Here is an 18,107-nt window from a genome sequence, read left to right as displayed (position 1 = left end):
CCCCCCCCTACCTCCCCTTCTGCCTATTGCTGTGTGTGTGTGTGTGTGTGTGTGTGTGTGTGTGTGTGTGTGTGTGTATGTGTGTGTGGGAGTGTGACAGGTGCAGCACAGAAGGTTTTCCAATGTCAGAAGTGTTCTGCAAAATTCACCCAGGGACAGTCTGAAAATTCCCTTTTATGTGAGTATTGTGGGTCAGAGCCATCGGCTCAGCCCTCATCACAGCACCAGAGCACTCCTGTTTGGACAACACAGCTCACAGAGGTTATGTTAACTAGGGAACTGAAGGCTTCTCAGGAGGATAGAGAGGCGGCCCGATTCCAACAGCTTGTCCCTATGCCTGAACCAGCATGGGCTCTTTCCCTGGCGAAATCAGTTGAAGGGCTCTCTAGGGCTGTAATCCCTTCCCAGGCCCCGTCCTTTAGTTCCCCTCCACAAGATTCAAAAAAAGAGATTGCTAGCCTCCGTGTTACATGAATCTGACGATGATATAACTCTATTGGAAGAGACGGTGGTAGAGGTACAGGATACTGATGACGATCAGGTGTATGAGTACTCTGAACCAGTAGCTCAGGGTATTGAGGCACTTATTACTGCTATTCGCTCAGTATTACAGGTGGAGGAGATGGAGCAGGACACCTTATGGCCTTCAAGGTTTGGCACCAACCAATGCCTGCCGGTGACCTTTCCAGTTTCGGAGGAGCTAGATGCGCTCCTAACGGCGGCTTGGAAACATCCGGATGCAAAATTTCAGGATCGAAGAAAATTTTGTCTTCCTATCCTTTTCCCGCAGATAGCAGGAAGCGTTATGAGACCTCTCCGATTGTGGATCCTTCGCTGTCTCGTCTGTCCAAGAAGACTGTTCTGCCGGTTCCTAGAGCGACTTCGCTGAAGGAAGCGTCGGATAGGAAGTTGGAAACCACCTTGAAGACTATTTACTCGACGGCGGGGGTGTTACATCGCCCGGCGCAGGTAGGTTGTTGGGTCAACAAGGCGATGGAAGCTTGGGCGGAACAATTGTCCTTTGGACTTCGTGATGATTTGCCTGCGGATCAACTGATACCGTTGGCAGAACACATCTGCGAATCAGCCCTTTATCTTTGCGAGGCTTCCAAGGACATCAGTATCCTCGGAGCTAGGATTTCTGCTTTGGCAATTTCGGCCCGCAGAGCTCTCTGGCTGCGGCAGTGGCAGGCGGATGCGGAGTCCAAAAGGGCAGCAGAAGCGTTGCCCTTTATGGGAGAGGTCCTATTTGGAAAGGATTTGGATGCCTGGATTTCTCAGGCCACTGGTGGTTAAGTCCACTTATCTTCCCTCTGCTGCTCCAGCCTCTCGGATGCCCTATACAGGTCCTTCCTTTCGGTCCTTTCGTGCCCCTTCCAGGTTTCGAGGCCAGGGGCGGAGCTTCCGTCTCCCATGGCCATAGAGGTAGGGGCAGAGGCATAGGTTCCACAGCCTCCGCCCAGTCAGAGGTTAAGTCCTCCACCGCTACCACCGCATGATGGGCTTCCCTCCCACCTGGGAGACCACAGGGTGGGAGCTCGTCTGTGGGATTTCAGGGAGGCCTGGGTACAATCCTGTCCAGATGCTTAGGTCAGGGATCTCGTCATTTGCGGTTACAAACTCGATTTTCAGACCCGGCCGCCTCAGCGTTTCTTCACCGGTTTGCCAGTTTCCGTCGACAGAAGAGTAGCCTTGCAGGCTGCTGTTCAGAAGCTTCTGTCCGCAAAGGTTCTGATCCCTGTTCCCTCGCATCATCGGAAACAGGGCTATTACTCAAGCCTGTTTCTCGTGCCGAAGCCGGACGGCACGGTCAGGCCAATCCTGAACTTGAAGGATCTCAATCCATTTTTGAGGGTATTCAAGTTCAAGATGGAGTCCCTTCAGTCTGTTATTGCTGGGTTGGAGCAAAATGAGTTTCTGGCGTCCTTAGACATCAAGGATGCATACTTACATGTTCCCATTTGGCCTCCTCATCAGTCTTTTCTCCTGTTCGCGATACAGGATGCTCATTTCCAGTTGCAGGCCCTTCCGTTCGGTCTCTCTTCTGCTCCCAGAGTGTTCACAAAGGTCTTGGCGGTCATGATGGCCCTACTTCGGAAGCAGGGTGTGACGATTGTCCCCTATCTGGACGATCTGCTAATAAAGGCGCACTCTGCAGACCTGTTGCTTCAGAATATCCGGATAACCCAGGACCTTCTGATTCTGCATGGGTGGATCTTGAACTTCCCGAAGTCTCACTTATGCCCCTCACAACGGTTGCTGTTCTTGGGGATGATTCTCGACACGGTCCGTCAGAAGGTTTTCCTTCCTCAGGACAAAATCCTCTCTCTTCAGACGCTGGTGAGGTCGGTACTTCGACACCGTCGGGTATCAGTGTATCTGTGCATTCGCCTTCTGGGGGGAAGATGGTAGCGGCATTCGAGGCTCTTCCATACGGACGCTTCCACTCTCGACCTTTCCAACTGTGTCTTCTACATCAGTGGTCAGGGTCTCATCTATTCCTTCATCAGCGGGTGACGCTGTCTCCAAAAGCACGGTCGTCGCTCCTTTGGTGGCTCCAGTCGACGCATCTGTTGGAAGGAAAGCGGTTCGGCATTTGGGGTTGGACTCTCCTCACCACAGACGCAAGTCTGCGAGGCTGGGGGGCGGTGACCCTTGAACATTGGTTTCAGGGGCGCTGGTCGTTTCACGAATCCGCTCTCCCCATAAACATTCTCGAACTACGTGCAGTGTGCAACGCCCTACTTCAGGCACATCACCTGCTGCGTGGTCGAGCAGTCAGAGTTCAGTCCGACAACGCCACAACGGTAGTGTACATCAATCGTCAGGGCGGCACTCGCAGCCGTGCGGCAATGAGGGAGGTTACCAAAATCCTCCTCTGGGCAGAGGAGTATGCTCTGTCCTTGTCGCCAATATTCATTTCAGGAGTGGACAATTGGGAAGCCGATTATCTCAGCTGACAGGACCTGCACCTGGGAGAGTGGTCACTCTCAGCTGGTCCGCCGGTGGGGAAGACCACAGATCGACCTCATGGCGTCCCGACTGAACCATCAACTGCCTCTGTATTACTCTCGGACGAGGGACCCGGCGGCGGCGGCCGTGAATTCCCTCACGGCTCCTTGGAATTTCCGGTTCATTTATCTCTTTCCTCCTTTCCCGTTGTTGCCTCGGGTTCTGCAACGCATCAAGAGAAAAGATGCGCTGGTCCTCCTGGTGGCTCCAGATTGGCCGCGCAGGACTTGGTACTCCGCCCTACACCTGTTGTCAGTAGCGGAGCCTTGGCCCCTGCCACTACGAGACGATCTGCTACAACAGGGTCCTTTTCTTTATCCAGACTTACGCAGGCTACGTTTGACGGCGTGGCTGTTGAGAAGGCCATCTTGAAATGGAAGGGAATCCTCGTACGGTTATACCTACTATGCTGCAGCCTAGAAAGTCAGTCACATCGTCTCACTACTACCGCATTTGGAAGGCTTACGTAGCCTGGTGTGAATGTCGAGAGTTTTCTCCTTCCGTTTTTCGCTTGGCCCGCCTTCTCAGTTTTTTGCAGGCGGGTTTCTCGGCAGGGCTACGACTGGGTTCACTAAAGGTACAGGTCTCTGCTCTTTCGGTTTTCTTCCAGAAGAAATTAGTCTTGCTGCCGGAAGTTCAGACCTTCTTTCAGGGGGTTCTATGAATATAGCCTCCCTTTCGCCCTCCGACAGCACCATGGGACCTCAAACTGGTCCTCTCTTTTCTGCAGTCTAAGTTGTTTGAGCCTCTGGAGTCGGCGGAGATGAAATATCTCACCTGGAAGGTGGTCCTTCTGGCTCTGGCTTCGGCCAGACGGGTGTCGGAACTTGGGGCTCTCTCTTGTCGACCTCCTTACCTGGTATTTCATGCAGATAGGGCCGAGCTCCGTACTCGCATGTCTTTTATACCGAAGGTGGTGTCCGATTTTCACATCAATCAGCCACTTGTGGTTCCGGCCCTCTCAGTGAACTCTCTGGATTCGAGATCGTTGGATGTTGTCAGGGTGCTCAAGATCTATGTGGATAGGTCTTCGGCTATTCGGAAGTCGGACTACTTATTTGTTCTGTACGATGCTGCCCGCCGTGGTTGGTCGGCTTCTAAGCAGACGTCCCGATGGATTCGGCTGACCATCAGACAAGCTTATTTGGCGGCTTCGCGAGAGCCTCCGTCTTCAATTTCGGCGCACTCTACGCGCTCTGTAGAGACCTCGTGGGTGGCCGCCCCGCAGGGTCTCCATGACTACTTTGTTGTGCAGCTACTTGGTCGGGCCGACATACGTTTGTCAAGTTTTACAGGTTTGACACTTTTGCGGCCTCTGCGTCACAGTTTGGCTGAGCGGTTTGACAGGACTCTCAGCGCTCTCCCTCCCGTCTTGGGAGCTCTGGGAAGTCCCCATTGTTTCTGCTCTCCAGTGTCCCCTAGTGGATGAAGGAGAAATCAGGATTTTGGTACTTACCGATAAATCCCTTTCTCCGATTCCACAGGGGACACTGGACGCCCACCCAGCGCTGTTTCCTCCATTTTCACTTCAGGGTTTGCAAGTCACTGTGTGACTGCTTGTTTTGTTCAGGTTAACGTTTTTTCGAATAGGTTTTCAGGTTTGATTTTGTGTTGTCGTGGTTAACAGGGCTCCGTTTACCTCCTCTACTTTAACGTTGGTCTCTTCCAGCTCTCCTCGGGCATAGTTTTACGTAGACTGGCTTGGAGGGGGGACATAGTAGGGGAGGAGCTAACCACAGTGTTAGAGTTTTAAAGTGCCAGCTCCCAGTTACTGCCTACTATATTCCCCATTGTAACTGCTCTCCAGTGTCCCTTGTGGAATCAGAGAAAGGGATTTATCGGTAAGTACCAAAATCCTGATTTTCATATAAATCACCTAATCGTAGTTCCGGTTTCTCAATGTTCAGGAACTTCAGTTTTTTTTGGATGTAGTTCATGCGCTACGCATGTATGTAGCACGAATATCTACAGTACGTAAAACAAATACATTGTTATTCTCTGTGATGCAGTCAAGGTAGGGTGGCCAACTTCCAAGCAAACCTTGGCCAGATGGATTAAGCTGACCATTCGTCAGGCTTACTTTCTTCCTAATCTACAACCGCTTGCAGCTACTTTAGCACTTTCCACACGTTTTGTGGAAACGTCATGGGCAGCAGGTCGTGGAGTCTCCACAACACAATCTTGCCATGCAGCTACATGGTCATCAGTGCACACGTTTGTGCTTTTACAAATTTGATAATTCTACGGCATCGGTGTCTAACTTGGGCCGTCTAATATTACAGGTGCCAACCAGCTCTCCCACCCAAGGGGGAAACTTTGGTACGTCCCAAGAGTACTCCAGTGGATGAAAAAGAAAGTGGGATTTTGGTACTTACCAGGTAAATCCTTTTCTTTGAATCCATAGGGGTCACTGGACGCCCGCCCAGAGCAGTTTCACCTGTCTTGTGGTTGGTTCAGTATATATTATGGTAACACATTATCACCGGCTTGTTGGAAGGTTAAGGTGATTGTTATCGGTTGTCGTGTCAACTTTTCAGTTGTCTGTTATGTTATCATGTTATTTGTAATTCTACATTGTTCATTCTCTCTTTCACTCCTGTTCGGCTCAGTACAAAAACACTGAGGTACCTTGGGAGTATGGAGAGGGTGGAGGGTTACTAATTTAAATATTTAAATGTGCCTATCCCTGCTAACGCCCCGTCCATATCCCAAGAGTACTCCAGTGACCCCTATGGATTCAAAGAAAAGGGTTTACCTGGTAAGTACCAAAATCCTGCTTTCCCTGCATCTAAGGAATTAAATTCCCTATTTGAAGCAACTTGGGTAAATCCTGACGAGAAGTTTCAGGTCCCAAAACGGTTACTCGCATCCTTCCCGTTTCCTCAGGATGACAGAAAAAAAAATGGGAAAACCCACCGATAATTGACACATCGGTTTCTAGGCTGTCACGTAAGATAGTTTTACCTGTCCCTGGGGCAGCTTCCTTGAAGGATGCTGGAGACCGCAAGATTGAGACCACTCTCAAATCTCTGTACACAGCTGCGGGGGTGACCCAGAGACCCACTATAGCTTGTGCATGGATCTCTAGGGCCATTGCTAAATGGTCAGGTAATCTAATTGACGGGTTAGATTCATTATCCATATGCGGATCTACTGGAGATGCTCCTAGAGGACCCGTGGCCTCTACCTCTTCGCGAGGACCTTCTCCAACAGGGGCCGTTCGTCTATCAAGACTTACCATGGCTACGTTTGACGGCATGGAGGTTGAGCGTCATTCTAGCCTGGAAAGGGATCCCGGATCGGGTTATTCCAAGCCAGAAAGTGGGTAACGTCTAATCATTACCACCGTATTTGGAAAAAATAATTTCCTGCGGTGGAATTTCAACTGGGACGTTTTCTCCTTTTTCTGCAGTCGGGTGTGGATGTGGGCCTATGTTTGGGCTCCATAAAAGTCCAGATTTCGGCCTTATGCATTTTCTTCCAGAAACAATTGGGTTCTCTCCCTGAGGTTCAGACGTTTTTGAAGGGGGTTCTGCACATCCAACCGCCCTTTGTACCACCTACGGCACCTTGGCATCTCAACATGGTGTTGCAGTTCCTGCAATCGGAATGGTTTCAGCCTTTACAGGACGTCAAGTTTCTTACGTGGAAGGCCGTCACGCTGTTGGCCTTGGCTTCTGTGAGGCGTGTGTCAGAGCTGGGGTGTTGTCTCACAAAAGCAACTATTTGATTTTTCATGAAGATAGGGGTGAACTCAGAACTCGTCAGCAATTTCTTCCAAAGGTGGTGTCTGCGTTTCATATCAACCAACCTATTGTGGTACCGGTGGTTACCGACACCTCTGCTACTTTAAAGTCCTTAGATGTCATGAGGGCCTTGAAGATCTATGTGAAGCGGACTGCTCGTCACAGTAAATCTGACTCGCTGTTTGTTCTCTATAATCCCAATAAAATTGGGTGTCCTGCTTCAAAGCAGACAATTGTATGCTGGATCAGGCTTACTATCCAGCATGCTTATTCCACGGCAGGTTTGCCGTGTCCAAAATCTGTACAGGCCCACTCTACTAGATCGGTGGGTTCTTCCTGGGTAGCTGCCCGGGGTGTCTCTGCTTTACAGCTCTGCTGAGCAGCTACTTGGTCAGGTTCGAACATGTTTGCTAAGTTCTACAAGTTCGATACTTTGGCCTCTGAGAACCTTCAGTTTGGTCAATCAGTTCTGCAGGAACCTCAGCACTCTCCCACCTGGTTTGGGAGCTTTGGTACATCCCCATGGTACTAATGTGGACCCCAGTATCCTCTAGGACAGTGGTGGCCAACGCGTGGCTCTTGAGCCACATGCGGCTCTTTCTTTATTCAAATGTGGCTCCCAACACTCAGTCATGTGACCACAAGAGATCTGTAAACCGCTGCACTCCAGCCAGACATGCAGCAGCACTACGTAGACTGAGAACTGAGGGAGCCAAATACACATGGGGGAGCGGTCTGGAGTGACACATGCGGGTGCTGGCTGGAATGACACATGGAGGAATTGAAGTATTATGTGAATCTGACTTTTTCAATATATATTATGTGGATCTGGCTTATCAATTATTTGATGTAGAAGTGGCTTTTTCATTGTATTTTATGTTGGATCTGGCTTTTTCAATGTATTTTATACCAGGGGCGTGGCCTAGCAGGCACAAGGTTACACCCCATTTTTGCAAGTGCGTCTTCGGCTCGTAGTCGGCTCCTTGATATACCTAACAAAATTTCTTGCCTCTTTGTCTCTGACTGGTTGGCCACCCCTGCTCTAGGACGTAAGAGAAAATAGGATTTTAATTACCTACCGGTAAGTTCTTTTCTCGTAGTTCGTAGAGGATACTGGGCGCCCGCCCAGTGCTTCGTTTTCTTCCTGCACTGTTACTTGGTTAAGTATTGTTGGTTCCTGGTTTAAAGTTTGGTTAGCTTGGCTATCTTCTAGTTTGTGTGTGCTGGTTCGGAATCTCACCACTATCCTTTTATATCCTTCTCTCAAAGTATGTCCGTCTCCTCGGGCACAGTTTCCTAGACTGAGTCTGGTAGGAGGGGCATAGAGGGTGGAGCCAGCCCACACTATCAATTTCTTAAAGTGCCCATGGCTCCTAGTGGACCCGCCTATACCCAGTGGTACTACTGTGAACCCCAGTATCCTCTACGGACTACGAGATAAGGATTTACCGGTAGGGAATTAAAATCCTATTATCTGCCACACCTGCAGTGCACATGGTTTTGTCCAACTGCTAACAAATTTGCTGCTGTGATCAACTCTGAATTACCCCCATTTGTTGCATATACAGGTTAATTATCACAAACAGAATTACTCTATTGAAGATATTAAAAACTTGTGAGACTGATTTATCGATACTGGACCATATCAGGTGCTGGATGAAAATCCATACAAAAAATTAAGCTACTATAAGAAACACTTAAGCTCAAAATCATTATTGAGCCCACTTGGAATTAAAGTTTTACAGTTAAAGATTAAGTTCGTTTCGGTCTTTGCTAGCTTTATTGCATTGTTATGATGTCTTTTGTTCCCTTTTATGGCTTTGATGCCACAGAAGCTTACAATCCCTTTCAGGGAACATTTGTGTTCCCTTTTAAAGTGTGCCGAAAGAACATGGGTATCAAGGCCCTTCTTAATGTTCCGCAGATGCTCTTCCAAACGCACCTTAAAAGGTCGTGACGTTCTACCAATATAATATTTATTTCAACAACATTTAATTGCACACACTATCTTTTTAGAATTACATGTAATAAATTATTTCACCTTTATTTATTTGCCGTTAATATTGATCTGTTTTATCTTTTTTAAACCCCCACTTGGCATCAATAAAACCCAGTAGATGTAATACTAGACATTTGTGATATTGGTGCATATGCACTAGTGACCAATCTAGAGTTCGGATTGGGAGCCCTTCTGTATATGTGTTTAGGTTTATCGGGCAGCATAGGGCCCAGCACCGGGTCTCTCTTCAGAATATTTTCAGAATCTTAATATGTATAGTTTGGAGCAGAGAAGGGAAAGGAGGGGACATGATAGAGACATTCACAGGAGGAGACATTATTCAAAGGAAGACCATATTAGAACACAAGGACATGAGCTGAAACTGGAGGGGGGTAGGTTCAGGGTAAATTTGAGTACTTTACAGAAAGAGTAGTGGACAAGTGGAATAGCCTTCCATCAGAGGTGGTAGAGGCTAAGACATTAGAGCAATTTAAACATGCTTGGGATAGACATAAGGATATCCTTACAAAAAATAAGGGATCAAATAGGTTTTGAGGTTATTGTAAGGTAAAAAAGGGGCAGACTCGATTGGCTAAGTGGTTCTTACTTGCCATCAAATTCAGTGTTTCTATGTTTAAAATGTAAAATTAAGCAAGGACATTCCTTTATTGCCCCACTTGCAGTGCAACATGGTTTTGTCAAGGTGCAGATTACAAAATGCCACTGTGTACAAGTGTATGATGGCTGAGAGAGGAGCCTGTCTGATATTTTTTCAGAGCTGTCAGGTAGAGTCTTCTACCCAATTCTCGGGCATAGGCGTGCAACCTATACCTTCCGCCAATCAGAATGTAGGAAGGGGCAGTATAATAATGCCCTCTTGATCTGCCTGTGTGTGGTGCTTTTGCTGAAGAGGTGCTAACAGTAGTGATTGCTTCCCAGATAGTCTTGTAGGTACAGTAGATCTGTTGGTAAATTATCTAATGACTGTAAAAAAAATGTCCTTTGAAAAATAAGAATTTACTTACCGATAATTCTATTTCTCGGAGTCCGTAGTGGATGCTGGGGTTCCTGAAAGGACCATGGGGAATAGCGGCTCCGCAGGAGACAGGGCACAAAAGTAAAGCTTTCCGATCAGGTGGTGTGCACTGGCTCCTCCCCCTATGACCCTCCTCCAAGCCAGTTAGGTACTGTGCCCGGACGAGCGTACACAATAAGGGAGGAATTTTGAATCCCGGGTAAGACTCATACCAGCCACACCAATCACACCGTACAACTTGTGATCTAAACCCAGTTAACAGTATGATAACAGCGGAGCCTCTGAAAAGATGGCTCACAACAATAATAACCCGATTTTTGTAACTATGTACAAGTATTGCAGATAATCCGCACTTGGGATGGGCGCCCAGCATCCACTACGGACTCCGAGAAATAGAATTATCGGTAAGTAAATTCTTATTTTCTCTATCGTCCTAGTGGATGCTGGGGTTCCTGAAAGGACCATGGGGATTATACCAAAGCTCCCAAACGGGCGGGAGAGTGCGGATGACTCTGCAGCACCGAATGAGAGAACTCCAGGTCCTCCTTAGCCAGGGTATCAAATTTGTAGAATTTAGCAAACGTGTTTGCCCCTGACCAAGTAGCTGCTCGGCAAAGTTGTAAAGCCGAGACCCCTCGGGCAGCCGCCCAAGATGAGCCCACCTTCCTTGTGGAATGGGCATTTACATATTTTGGCTGTGGCAGGCCTGCCACAGAATGTGCAAGCTGAATTGTATTACACATCCAACTAGCAATAGTCTGCTTAGAAGCAAGAGCACCCAGTTTGTTGGGTGCATACAGGATAACAGCAAGTCAGTTTTCCTGACTCCAGCCGTCCTGGAACATATTTTCAGGGCCCTGACAACATCTAGCAACTTGGAGTCCTCCAAGTCCCTAGTAGGTGCAAGGCACCACAATAAGCTGGTTCAGGTGAAACACTGACACCACCTTAGGGAGAGAACTGGGGACGAGTCCGCAGCTCTGCCCTGTCCGAATGGACAAACAGATATGGGCTTTTTTGAGAAAAAACCACCAATTTGACACTCGCCTGGTCCAGGCCAGGGCCAAGAGCATGGTCACTTTTCATGTGAGATGCTTCAAATCCACAGATTTGACTGGTTTTAAACCAATGTGATTTGAGGAATCCCAGAACTACGTTGAGATCCCACAGTGCCACTGGAGGCACAAAAGGGGGTTGTATATGCAATACTCCCTTGACAAACTTCTGGACTTCAGGAACTGAAGCCAATTCTTTCTGGAAGAAAATCGACAGGGCCGAAATTTGAACCTTAATGGACCCCAATTTGAGGCCCATAGACACTCCTGTTTGCAGGAAATGCAGGAAACGACCGAGTTGAAATTTCTTTGTGGGGCCTTCCTGGCCTCACACCACGCAACATATTTTCGCCACATGTGGTGATAATGTTGTGCGGTCACCTCCTTTCTGGCTTTGACCAGGGTAGGAATGACCTCTTCCGGAATGCCTTTTTCCCTTAGGATCCGGCTTTCCACCGCCATGCCGACAAACGCAGCTGCGGTAAGTCTTGGAACAGACATGGTACTTGCTGAAGCAAGTCCCTTCTTAGCGGCAGAGGCCATAAGACCTCTGTAAGCATCTCTTGAAGTTCCGGGTACCAAGTCCTTCTTGGCCAATCCGGAGCCATGAGTATAGTTCTTACTCCTCTACGTCTTATAATTCTCAGCACCTTAGGTATGAGAAGCAGAGGAGGGAACACATACACCGACTGGTACACCCACGGTGTTACCAGAACGTCCACAGCTATTGCCTGGGGGTCTCTTGACCTGGCGCAATACCTGTCCCGTTTTTTGTTCAGACGGGACGCCATCATGTCCACCTTTGGTATTTCCCAACGGTTTACAATCATGTGGAAAAAACTTCCACTCTCCCGGGTGGAGGTCGTGCCTGCTGAGGAAGTCTGCTTCCCAGTTTCCATTCCCGGGATGAAACACTGCTGACAGTGCTATCACATGATTTTCCGCCCAGCGAAAAGTCCTTGCAGTTTTTGCCATTGCCCTCCTGCTTCTTGTGTCGCCCTGTCTGTTTACGTGGGCGACTGCCGTGATGTTTTTCCCACTGGATCAATACCGGCTGACCTTGAAGCAGAGGTCTTGCTAAGCTTAGAGCATTATAAATTTACCCTTAGCTCCAGTATATTTATGTGGAGAAAAGTCTCCAGACTTGATCACACTCCCTGGAAATTTTTTCCTTGTGTGACTGCTCCCCAGCCTCTCGGGCTGGGCTCCGTGGTCACCAGCATCCAATCCTGAATGCCGAATCTGCGGCCCTCTAGAAGATGAGCACTCTATAACCACCACAGGAGAGACACCCTTGTCCTTGGATATAGGGTTATCCGCTGATGCATCTGAAGATGCGATCCGGACCATTTGTCCAGCAGATCCCACTGAAAAGTTCTTGCGTGAAATCTGCCGAATGGAATTGCTTCGTAGGAAGCCACCATTTTTGCCAGGACCCTTGTGCAATGATGCACTGTTTTTAGGAGGTTCCTGACTAGCTCGGATAACTCCCTGGCTTTCTCTTCCGGGAGAAACACCTTTTTCTGGACTGTGTCCAGAATCATCCCTAGGCACAGCAGACGTGTCGTCGGGATCAGCTGCGATTTTGGAATATTTAGAATCCACCCGTGCTGTTGTAGCAGTATCCGAGATAGTGCTACTCCGACCTCCAACTGTTCCCTGGACTATGCCCTTATCAGGAGATCGTCCAAGTAAGGGATAATTAAGACGCCTTTTCTTCGAAGAAGAATCATCATTTCGGCCATTACCTTGGTAAAGACCCGGGGTGCCGTGGACAATCCAAACGGCAGCGTCTGAAACTGATAGTGACAGTTCTGCACCACGAACCTGAGGTACCCTTAGTGAGAAGGGCAAATTTGGGACATAGAGGTAAGCATCCCTGATGTCCCGGGACACTATATAGTCCCCTTCTTCCTGGTTCGTTATCACTGCTCTGAGTGACTCCATCTTGATTTGAACCTTTGTAAGTGTTCAAAAAATTTTTTAGAATAAGTCTCACCTAGCCTTCTGGCTTCAGTACCACAATATAGTGTGGAATAATACCCCTTTTCTTGTAGTAGGAGGGGTAATTTAATTATCACCTGCTGGGAATACAGCTTGTGAATTTTTTCCCATACTGCCTCCTTGTCGGAGGGAGACCTTGGTAAAGCAGACTTCAGGAGCCTGCGAAGGGGAAACGTCTCGACATTCCAATCTGTACCCCTGGGATACTACTTGTAGGATCCAGGGGTCCTGTACGGTCTCAGCGCCATGCTGAGAACTTGTCAGAAGCGGTGGAACGCTTCTGTTCCTGGGAATGGGCTGCCTGCTGCAGTCTTCTTCCCTTTCCTCTATCCCTGGGCAGATATGATCTTATAGGGACGAAAGGACTGAGGCTGAAAAGACGGTGTCTTTTTCTGCAGAGATGTGACTTAGGGTAAAAACGGCGGATTTTCCAGCAGTTGCCGTGGCCACCAGGTCCGATGGACCGACCCCAAATAACTCCTCTTCCTTTATACGGCAATACACCTTTGTGCCGTTTGGAATCTGCATCACCTGACCACTGTCGTGTCCATAACATCTTCTGGCAGATATGGACATCGCATTTACTCTTGATGCCAGAGTGCAAATATCCCTCTGTGCATCTCGCATATATAGAAATGCATCCTTTAAATGCTCTATAGTCAATAAAATACTGTCCCTGTCAAGGGTATCAATATTTTTAGTCAGGGAATCCGACCAAGCCACCCCAGCTCTGCACATCCAGGCTGAGGCGATCGCTGGTCGCAGTATAACACCAGTATGTGTGTATATACTTTTTATGATATTTTCCAGCCTCCTGTCAGCTGGTCCTTGAGGACGGCCCTATCTATAGACGGTACCGCCACTTGTTTTGATAAGCGTGTGAGCGCCTTATCCACCCTAAGGGGTGTTTCCCAACGCGCCCTAACTTCTGGCGGGAAAGGGTATACCGCCCATAATTTTCTATCGGGGGGAACCCACGCATCATCACACACTTTATTTAATTTATCTGATTCAGGAAAAACTACGGTAGTTTTTTCACATCCCACATAATACCCTCTTTTGTGGTACTTGTAGTATCAGAAATATGAAACACCTCCTTCATTGCCTTTAACGTGTGGCCCTAATAAGGAATACGTTTGTTTATTCACCGTCGACACTGGATTCAGTGTCCCTGTCTGTGTCTGTGTCGACCGACTAAAGTAAACGGGCGTTTTAAAACCCCTGACGGTGTTTTTGAGACGTCTGGACCGGTACTAATTGTTTGTCGGCCGTCTCATGTCGTCAACCGACCTTGCAGCGTGTTGACATTATCACGTAATTCCCTAAATAAGCCATCCATTCCGGTGTCGACTCCCTAGAGAGTGACATCACCATTACAGGCAATTGCTCCGCCTCCTCACCAACATCGTCCTCATACATGTCGACACACACGTACCGACACACAGCACACACACAGGGAATGCTCTGATAGAGGACAGGACCCACTAGCCCTTTGGAGAGACAGAGGGAGAGTTTACCAGCACACACCAAAAACGCTATAATTATATAGGGACAACCTTATATAAGTGTTTTCCCTTATAGCATCTTTTTTATATATTTCTAACGCCAAATTAGTGCCCCCCCTCTCTGTTTTAACCCTGTTTCTGTAGTGCAGTGCAGGGGAGAGCCTGGGAGCCTTCCCTCCAGCCTTTCTGTGAGGGAAAATGGCGCTGTGTGCTGAGGAGATAGGCCCCGCCCCTTTTTCGGCGGCCTCGTCTCCCGCTCTTAACGGATTCTGGCAGGGGTTAAATATCTCCATATAGCCTCCGGAGGCTATATGTGAGGTATTTTTAGCCAAAATAGGTATTCATTTGCCTCCCAGGGCGCCCCCCTCCCAGCGCCCTGCACCCTCAGTGACTGCCGTGTGAAGTGTGCTGAGAGGAAAATGGCGCACAGCTGCAGTGCTGTGCGCTACCTTTAGAAGACTGAGGAGTCTTCTGCCGCCGATTCTGGACCTCTTCTTACTTCAGCATCTGCAAGGGGGCCGGCGGCAAGGCTCCGGTGACCATCCAGGCTGTACCTGTGATCGTCCCTCTGGAGCTGATGTCCAGTAGCCAAGAAGCCAATCCATCCTGCACGCAGGTGAGTTCACTTCTTCTCCCCTAAGTCCCTCGTTGCAGTGATCCTGTTGCCAGCAGGACTCACTGTAAAATAAAAAACCTAAGCTAAACTTTTCTAAGCAGCTCTTTAGGAGAGCCACCTAGATTGCACCCTTCTCGGCCGGGCACAAAAATCTAACTGGCTTGGAGGAGGGTCATAGGGGGAGGAGCCAGTGCACACCACCTGATCGGAAAGCTTTACTTTTGTGCCCTGTCTCCTGCGGAGCCGCTATTCCCCATGGTCCTTTCAGGAACCCCAGCATCCACTAGGACGATAGAGAAATTAAGAATGTATTAAAAAAAAATGTATCTAATGACTTTCTAACTGTTCTGTTTTCTTGTAATGAAATGTAAAGTCAAAAATAATTTGGTCGTCTTGTAGTCCAGTAATTGGTAATACCTAGCATAATGATTTTACTTTGGCAAAATCCTTTTTGAATGCAGTTACCCTTTAATATAAACAATATTTAGCTTATGTATATAATTGCAGTGTCCACTTAGAAACCAATAGGAGCTTAGCTTTTATTTTCTAATCTGTGCTAGAATAATGGCAGCTACATTCTGAACAATGTGACTACTATACATTGTACCATGTTGCTAAATATGCTCAATGGGACATAGAAGTGGTGTGTTTATTTGGTACGTGTAAATGACTGATGCACCTAATGTATACCTATAACACAGCAGGTCTTGTTTTAGAGCATGTGTAGCTAAAGATATAGATAGTTCCATTTACAAACATAAGGTTGCCATGAGAAATTGCAGTGGCATTCACAATTTGAAAACCAATGGCGACCGGTATGTACGGGATTGGGGATCTTCATAAAAGCTAATTCATTCTGCTATTCTCAGGCTCTGACACAGAGAGAACAACTGCCCGTCAATGTGGACACACTGCAGAGGCTACAAAGGCAGGTGGATACTATCTTACAGGAACTGCCTGAAGACCTGCAGGACATCTTACTCAAAACCACAAACTCGTGACACACATGAGCAAAGTACAAAGAGCTCCACAAGCCACTTGCGTGCAACACAGCCCCGGCAATGCAATGTTCAGTTTTCCCATACTGACTTTTTGTAATATGATTGTAGGTCAGGACTTTGCAAAGTCTCCGCAGGGTGTAGATTTGTAATGTTGTGCCGTGCAAATAAGTCTAGATTTACAGTCTGCTCCCTAGCAGCCTTGTCCTGCTAGCCAGGCATACCCTCAAATCCACTGCGTCACATCAATGACATCATTAGCAGTTAGAAAGAAAAGAACTTCAAACTGGTATCGATATCGGTGGAGTCCACAATGGTGTGGATATTCAGGACCTCCAGTTACCCTAGTGATAATACCGATACCAGTTTTTGTTTTGTAATTGCTGCTAAATAAAAACAGTTGAACTTATGATACTTAGGAATTCTAGACTTGAGTTGTGTGCAGGTTTGTGAGTAGACACAATGGCTTTTTTTGTCTTCTCAGGTCCTGTATCTCAAGCTCTTGTCTCTTGCTTTGTGGGGGTAATTCCAAGTTGATCGCAGCAGGAAATTTTTTAGCAGTTGGGCAAAACCATGTGCACTGCAGGGGGGGCAGATATAACATGTGCAGAGAGAGATAGATTTGGGTGTGGTGAGTTCAATCTGCAATCTAAATTGCAGTGTAAAAAATAAAGCAGCCAGTATTTACCCTGCACAGAAACAAAATAACCCACCCAAATCTAACTCTCTCTGCAAATGTTAGATCTGCCCCCCCTGCAGTGCACATGGTTTTGCCCAACTGCTAAAAAATTTCCTGCTGCGATCAACTTGGAATTACCCCCTATGTCCGGTCATTTAAAAATAATCACTGGCCAGTCAAGAATTAAAAGTTCAGTATTCCTCCGTGTCCAGTAGCATACCGTAGTGTTGCAAAGATGCAGTGATAGCGATGTTATCTGATCTGCACTCTGATGCATCGCTACATCCCATCTTAGCACTACTATTATTGGTTGAGGAATACAAGCAGCCACATTACAGCACACGACTCCTCAACCTGAAGCCTTGCCTGGGAAAGTTTCAGGAATAATCCCCTCTGCAGAGTGCTGTCCCACTACTGCTGTCGCCCTAGGCTGGAACCTGTGAAGCCTACCGACCGTTCTGGGCTTTAGAAGAAATCTTTTTTCTTTTATTTTTTTAAAAGATCGTGAACAAAACCATGGGGTATATTTACTAAGCTCCCGATTTTGACCGAGATGCCGTTTTTTCTTCAAAGTGTCATCTCGGTTAATCTCGGTCATTTACTAAACACTAATCACGGCAGTGATGAGGGCATTCGTAATTTTTTGCTAGTTCAGGTAAAAAATTACGAATGAATACACCATCGGTCAAATTACGCCTGTTTAGATATGAATCTCGGTCATTTACTAAGAAGTGCAAAGCAAAAAAACACAAAACACTGCCGTGAAAAATTACAACTCGTAAAAAAGTCCTAAAAAAAAACAGACCTGCTTTTTTTTTCCGTGATTTGAGATGCATGCAGGGATCCATGAGATCCGTGCATGTATATCAGTGGGAAGGGGTGGGAAAGTGCTTATTTTTGCCAAAAAAATTGCGTGGGGTCCCCCCTCCTAAGCATAACCAGCCTCGGGCTCTTTGAGCCGATCCTGGTTGCAGAAATATGGGGAAAAAAATGACAGGGGTTCCCCCATATTTAAGCAACCAGCATCGGGCTCTGCGCCTGGTCCTGGTCCCAAAAATACGGGGGACAAAAAGAGTAGGGGTCCCCCGTATTTTTAAAACCAGCACCGGGCTCCACTAGCTGGACAGATAATGCCACAGCCGGGGGTCACTTTTATACAGCGCCCTGCGGCCGTGGCATCAAAAATCCAACTAGTCACCCCTGGCCGGGGTACCCTGGGGGAGTGGGAACCCCTTCAATCAAGGGGTCCCCCCCCCCCAGCCACCCAAGGGCCAGGGGTGAAGCCCGAGGCTGTCCCCCCCCCATCCAATGGGCTGCGGATGGGAGGGCTGATAGCCTTTGTTGTAAAATAAAAGATATTGTTTTTAGTAGCAGTACTACAAGTCCCAGCAAGCCTCCCCCGCATGCTGGTACTTGGAGAACCACAAGTACCAGCATGCGGCGGAAAAACGGGCCCG

At 47.8% G+C, this 18,107-nt stretch overlaps 1 protein-coding gene across 2 annotated transcripts in view; it reads left to right on the top strand.

Annotated features, from left to right (window-relative positions):
- The window catches only part of DENND6A (DENN domain containing 6A), a 138,760-nt gene extending 122,243 nt beyond the window's left edge, over window positions 1–16,517 (top strand). Inside the window, exon 21 of one of the 2 annotated variants that reach the window (XR_010186961.1) lies at window positions 15,843–15,923. Coding sequence is in view for 1 of the 2 variants with exons in the window: in XM_063940861.1 (XP_063796931.1) it covers window positions 15,843–15,974 (132 nt within the window). In the remaining variant the exon portion in view is untranslated. Of the gene's footprint in view, window positions 1–15,842 lie in introns of both variants that reach the window. The other variant, XM_063940861.1, reaches the window with a different exon arrangement.
- The last annotated feature ends 1,590 nt before the right edge of the window (window positions 16,518–18,107 follow it).

The sequence above is a fragment of the Pseudophryne corroboree genome, chromosome 9 (assembly GCF_028390025.1).
Source record: "Pseudophryne corroboree isolate aPseCor3 chromosome 9, aPseCor3.hap2, whole genome shotgun sequence".
Classification (NCBI taxonomy): Eukaryota; Metazoa; Chordata; class Amphibia; order Anura; family Myobatrachidae; genus Pseudophryne; species Pseudophryne corroboree.
This window is presented reverse-complemented; position numbering and strand designations above follow the sequence as displayed.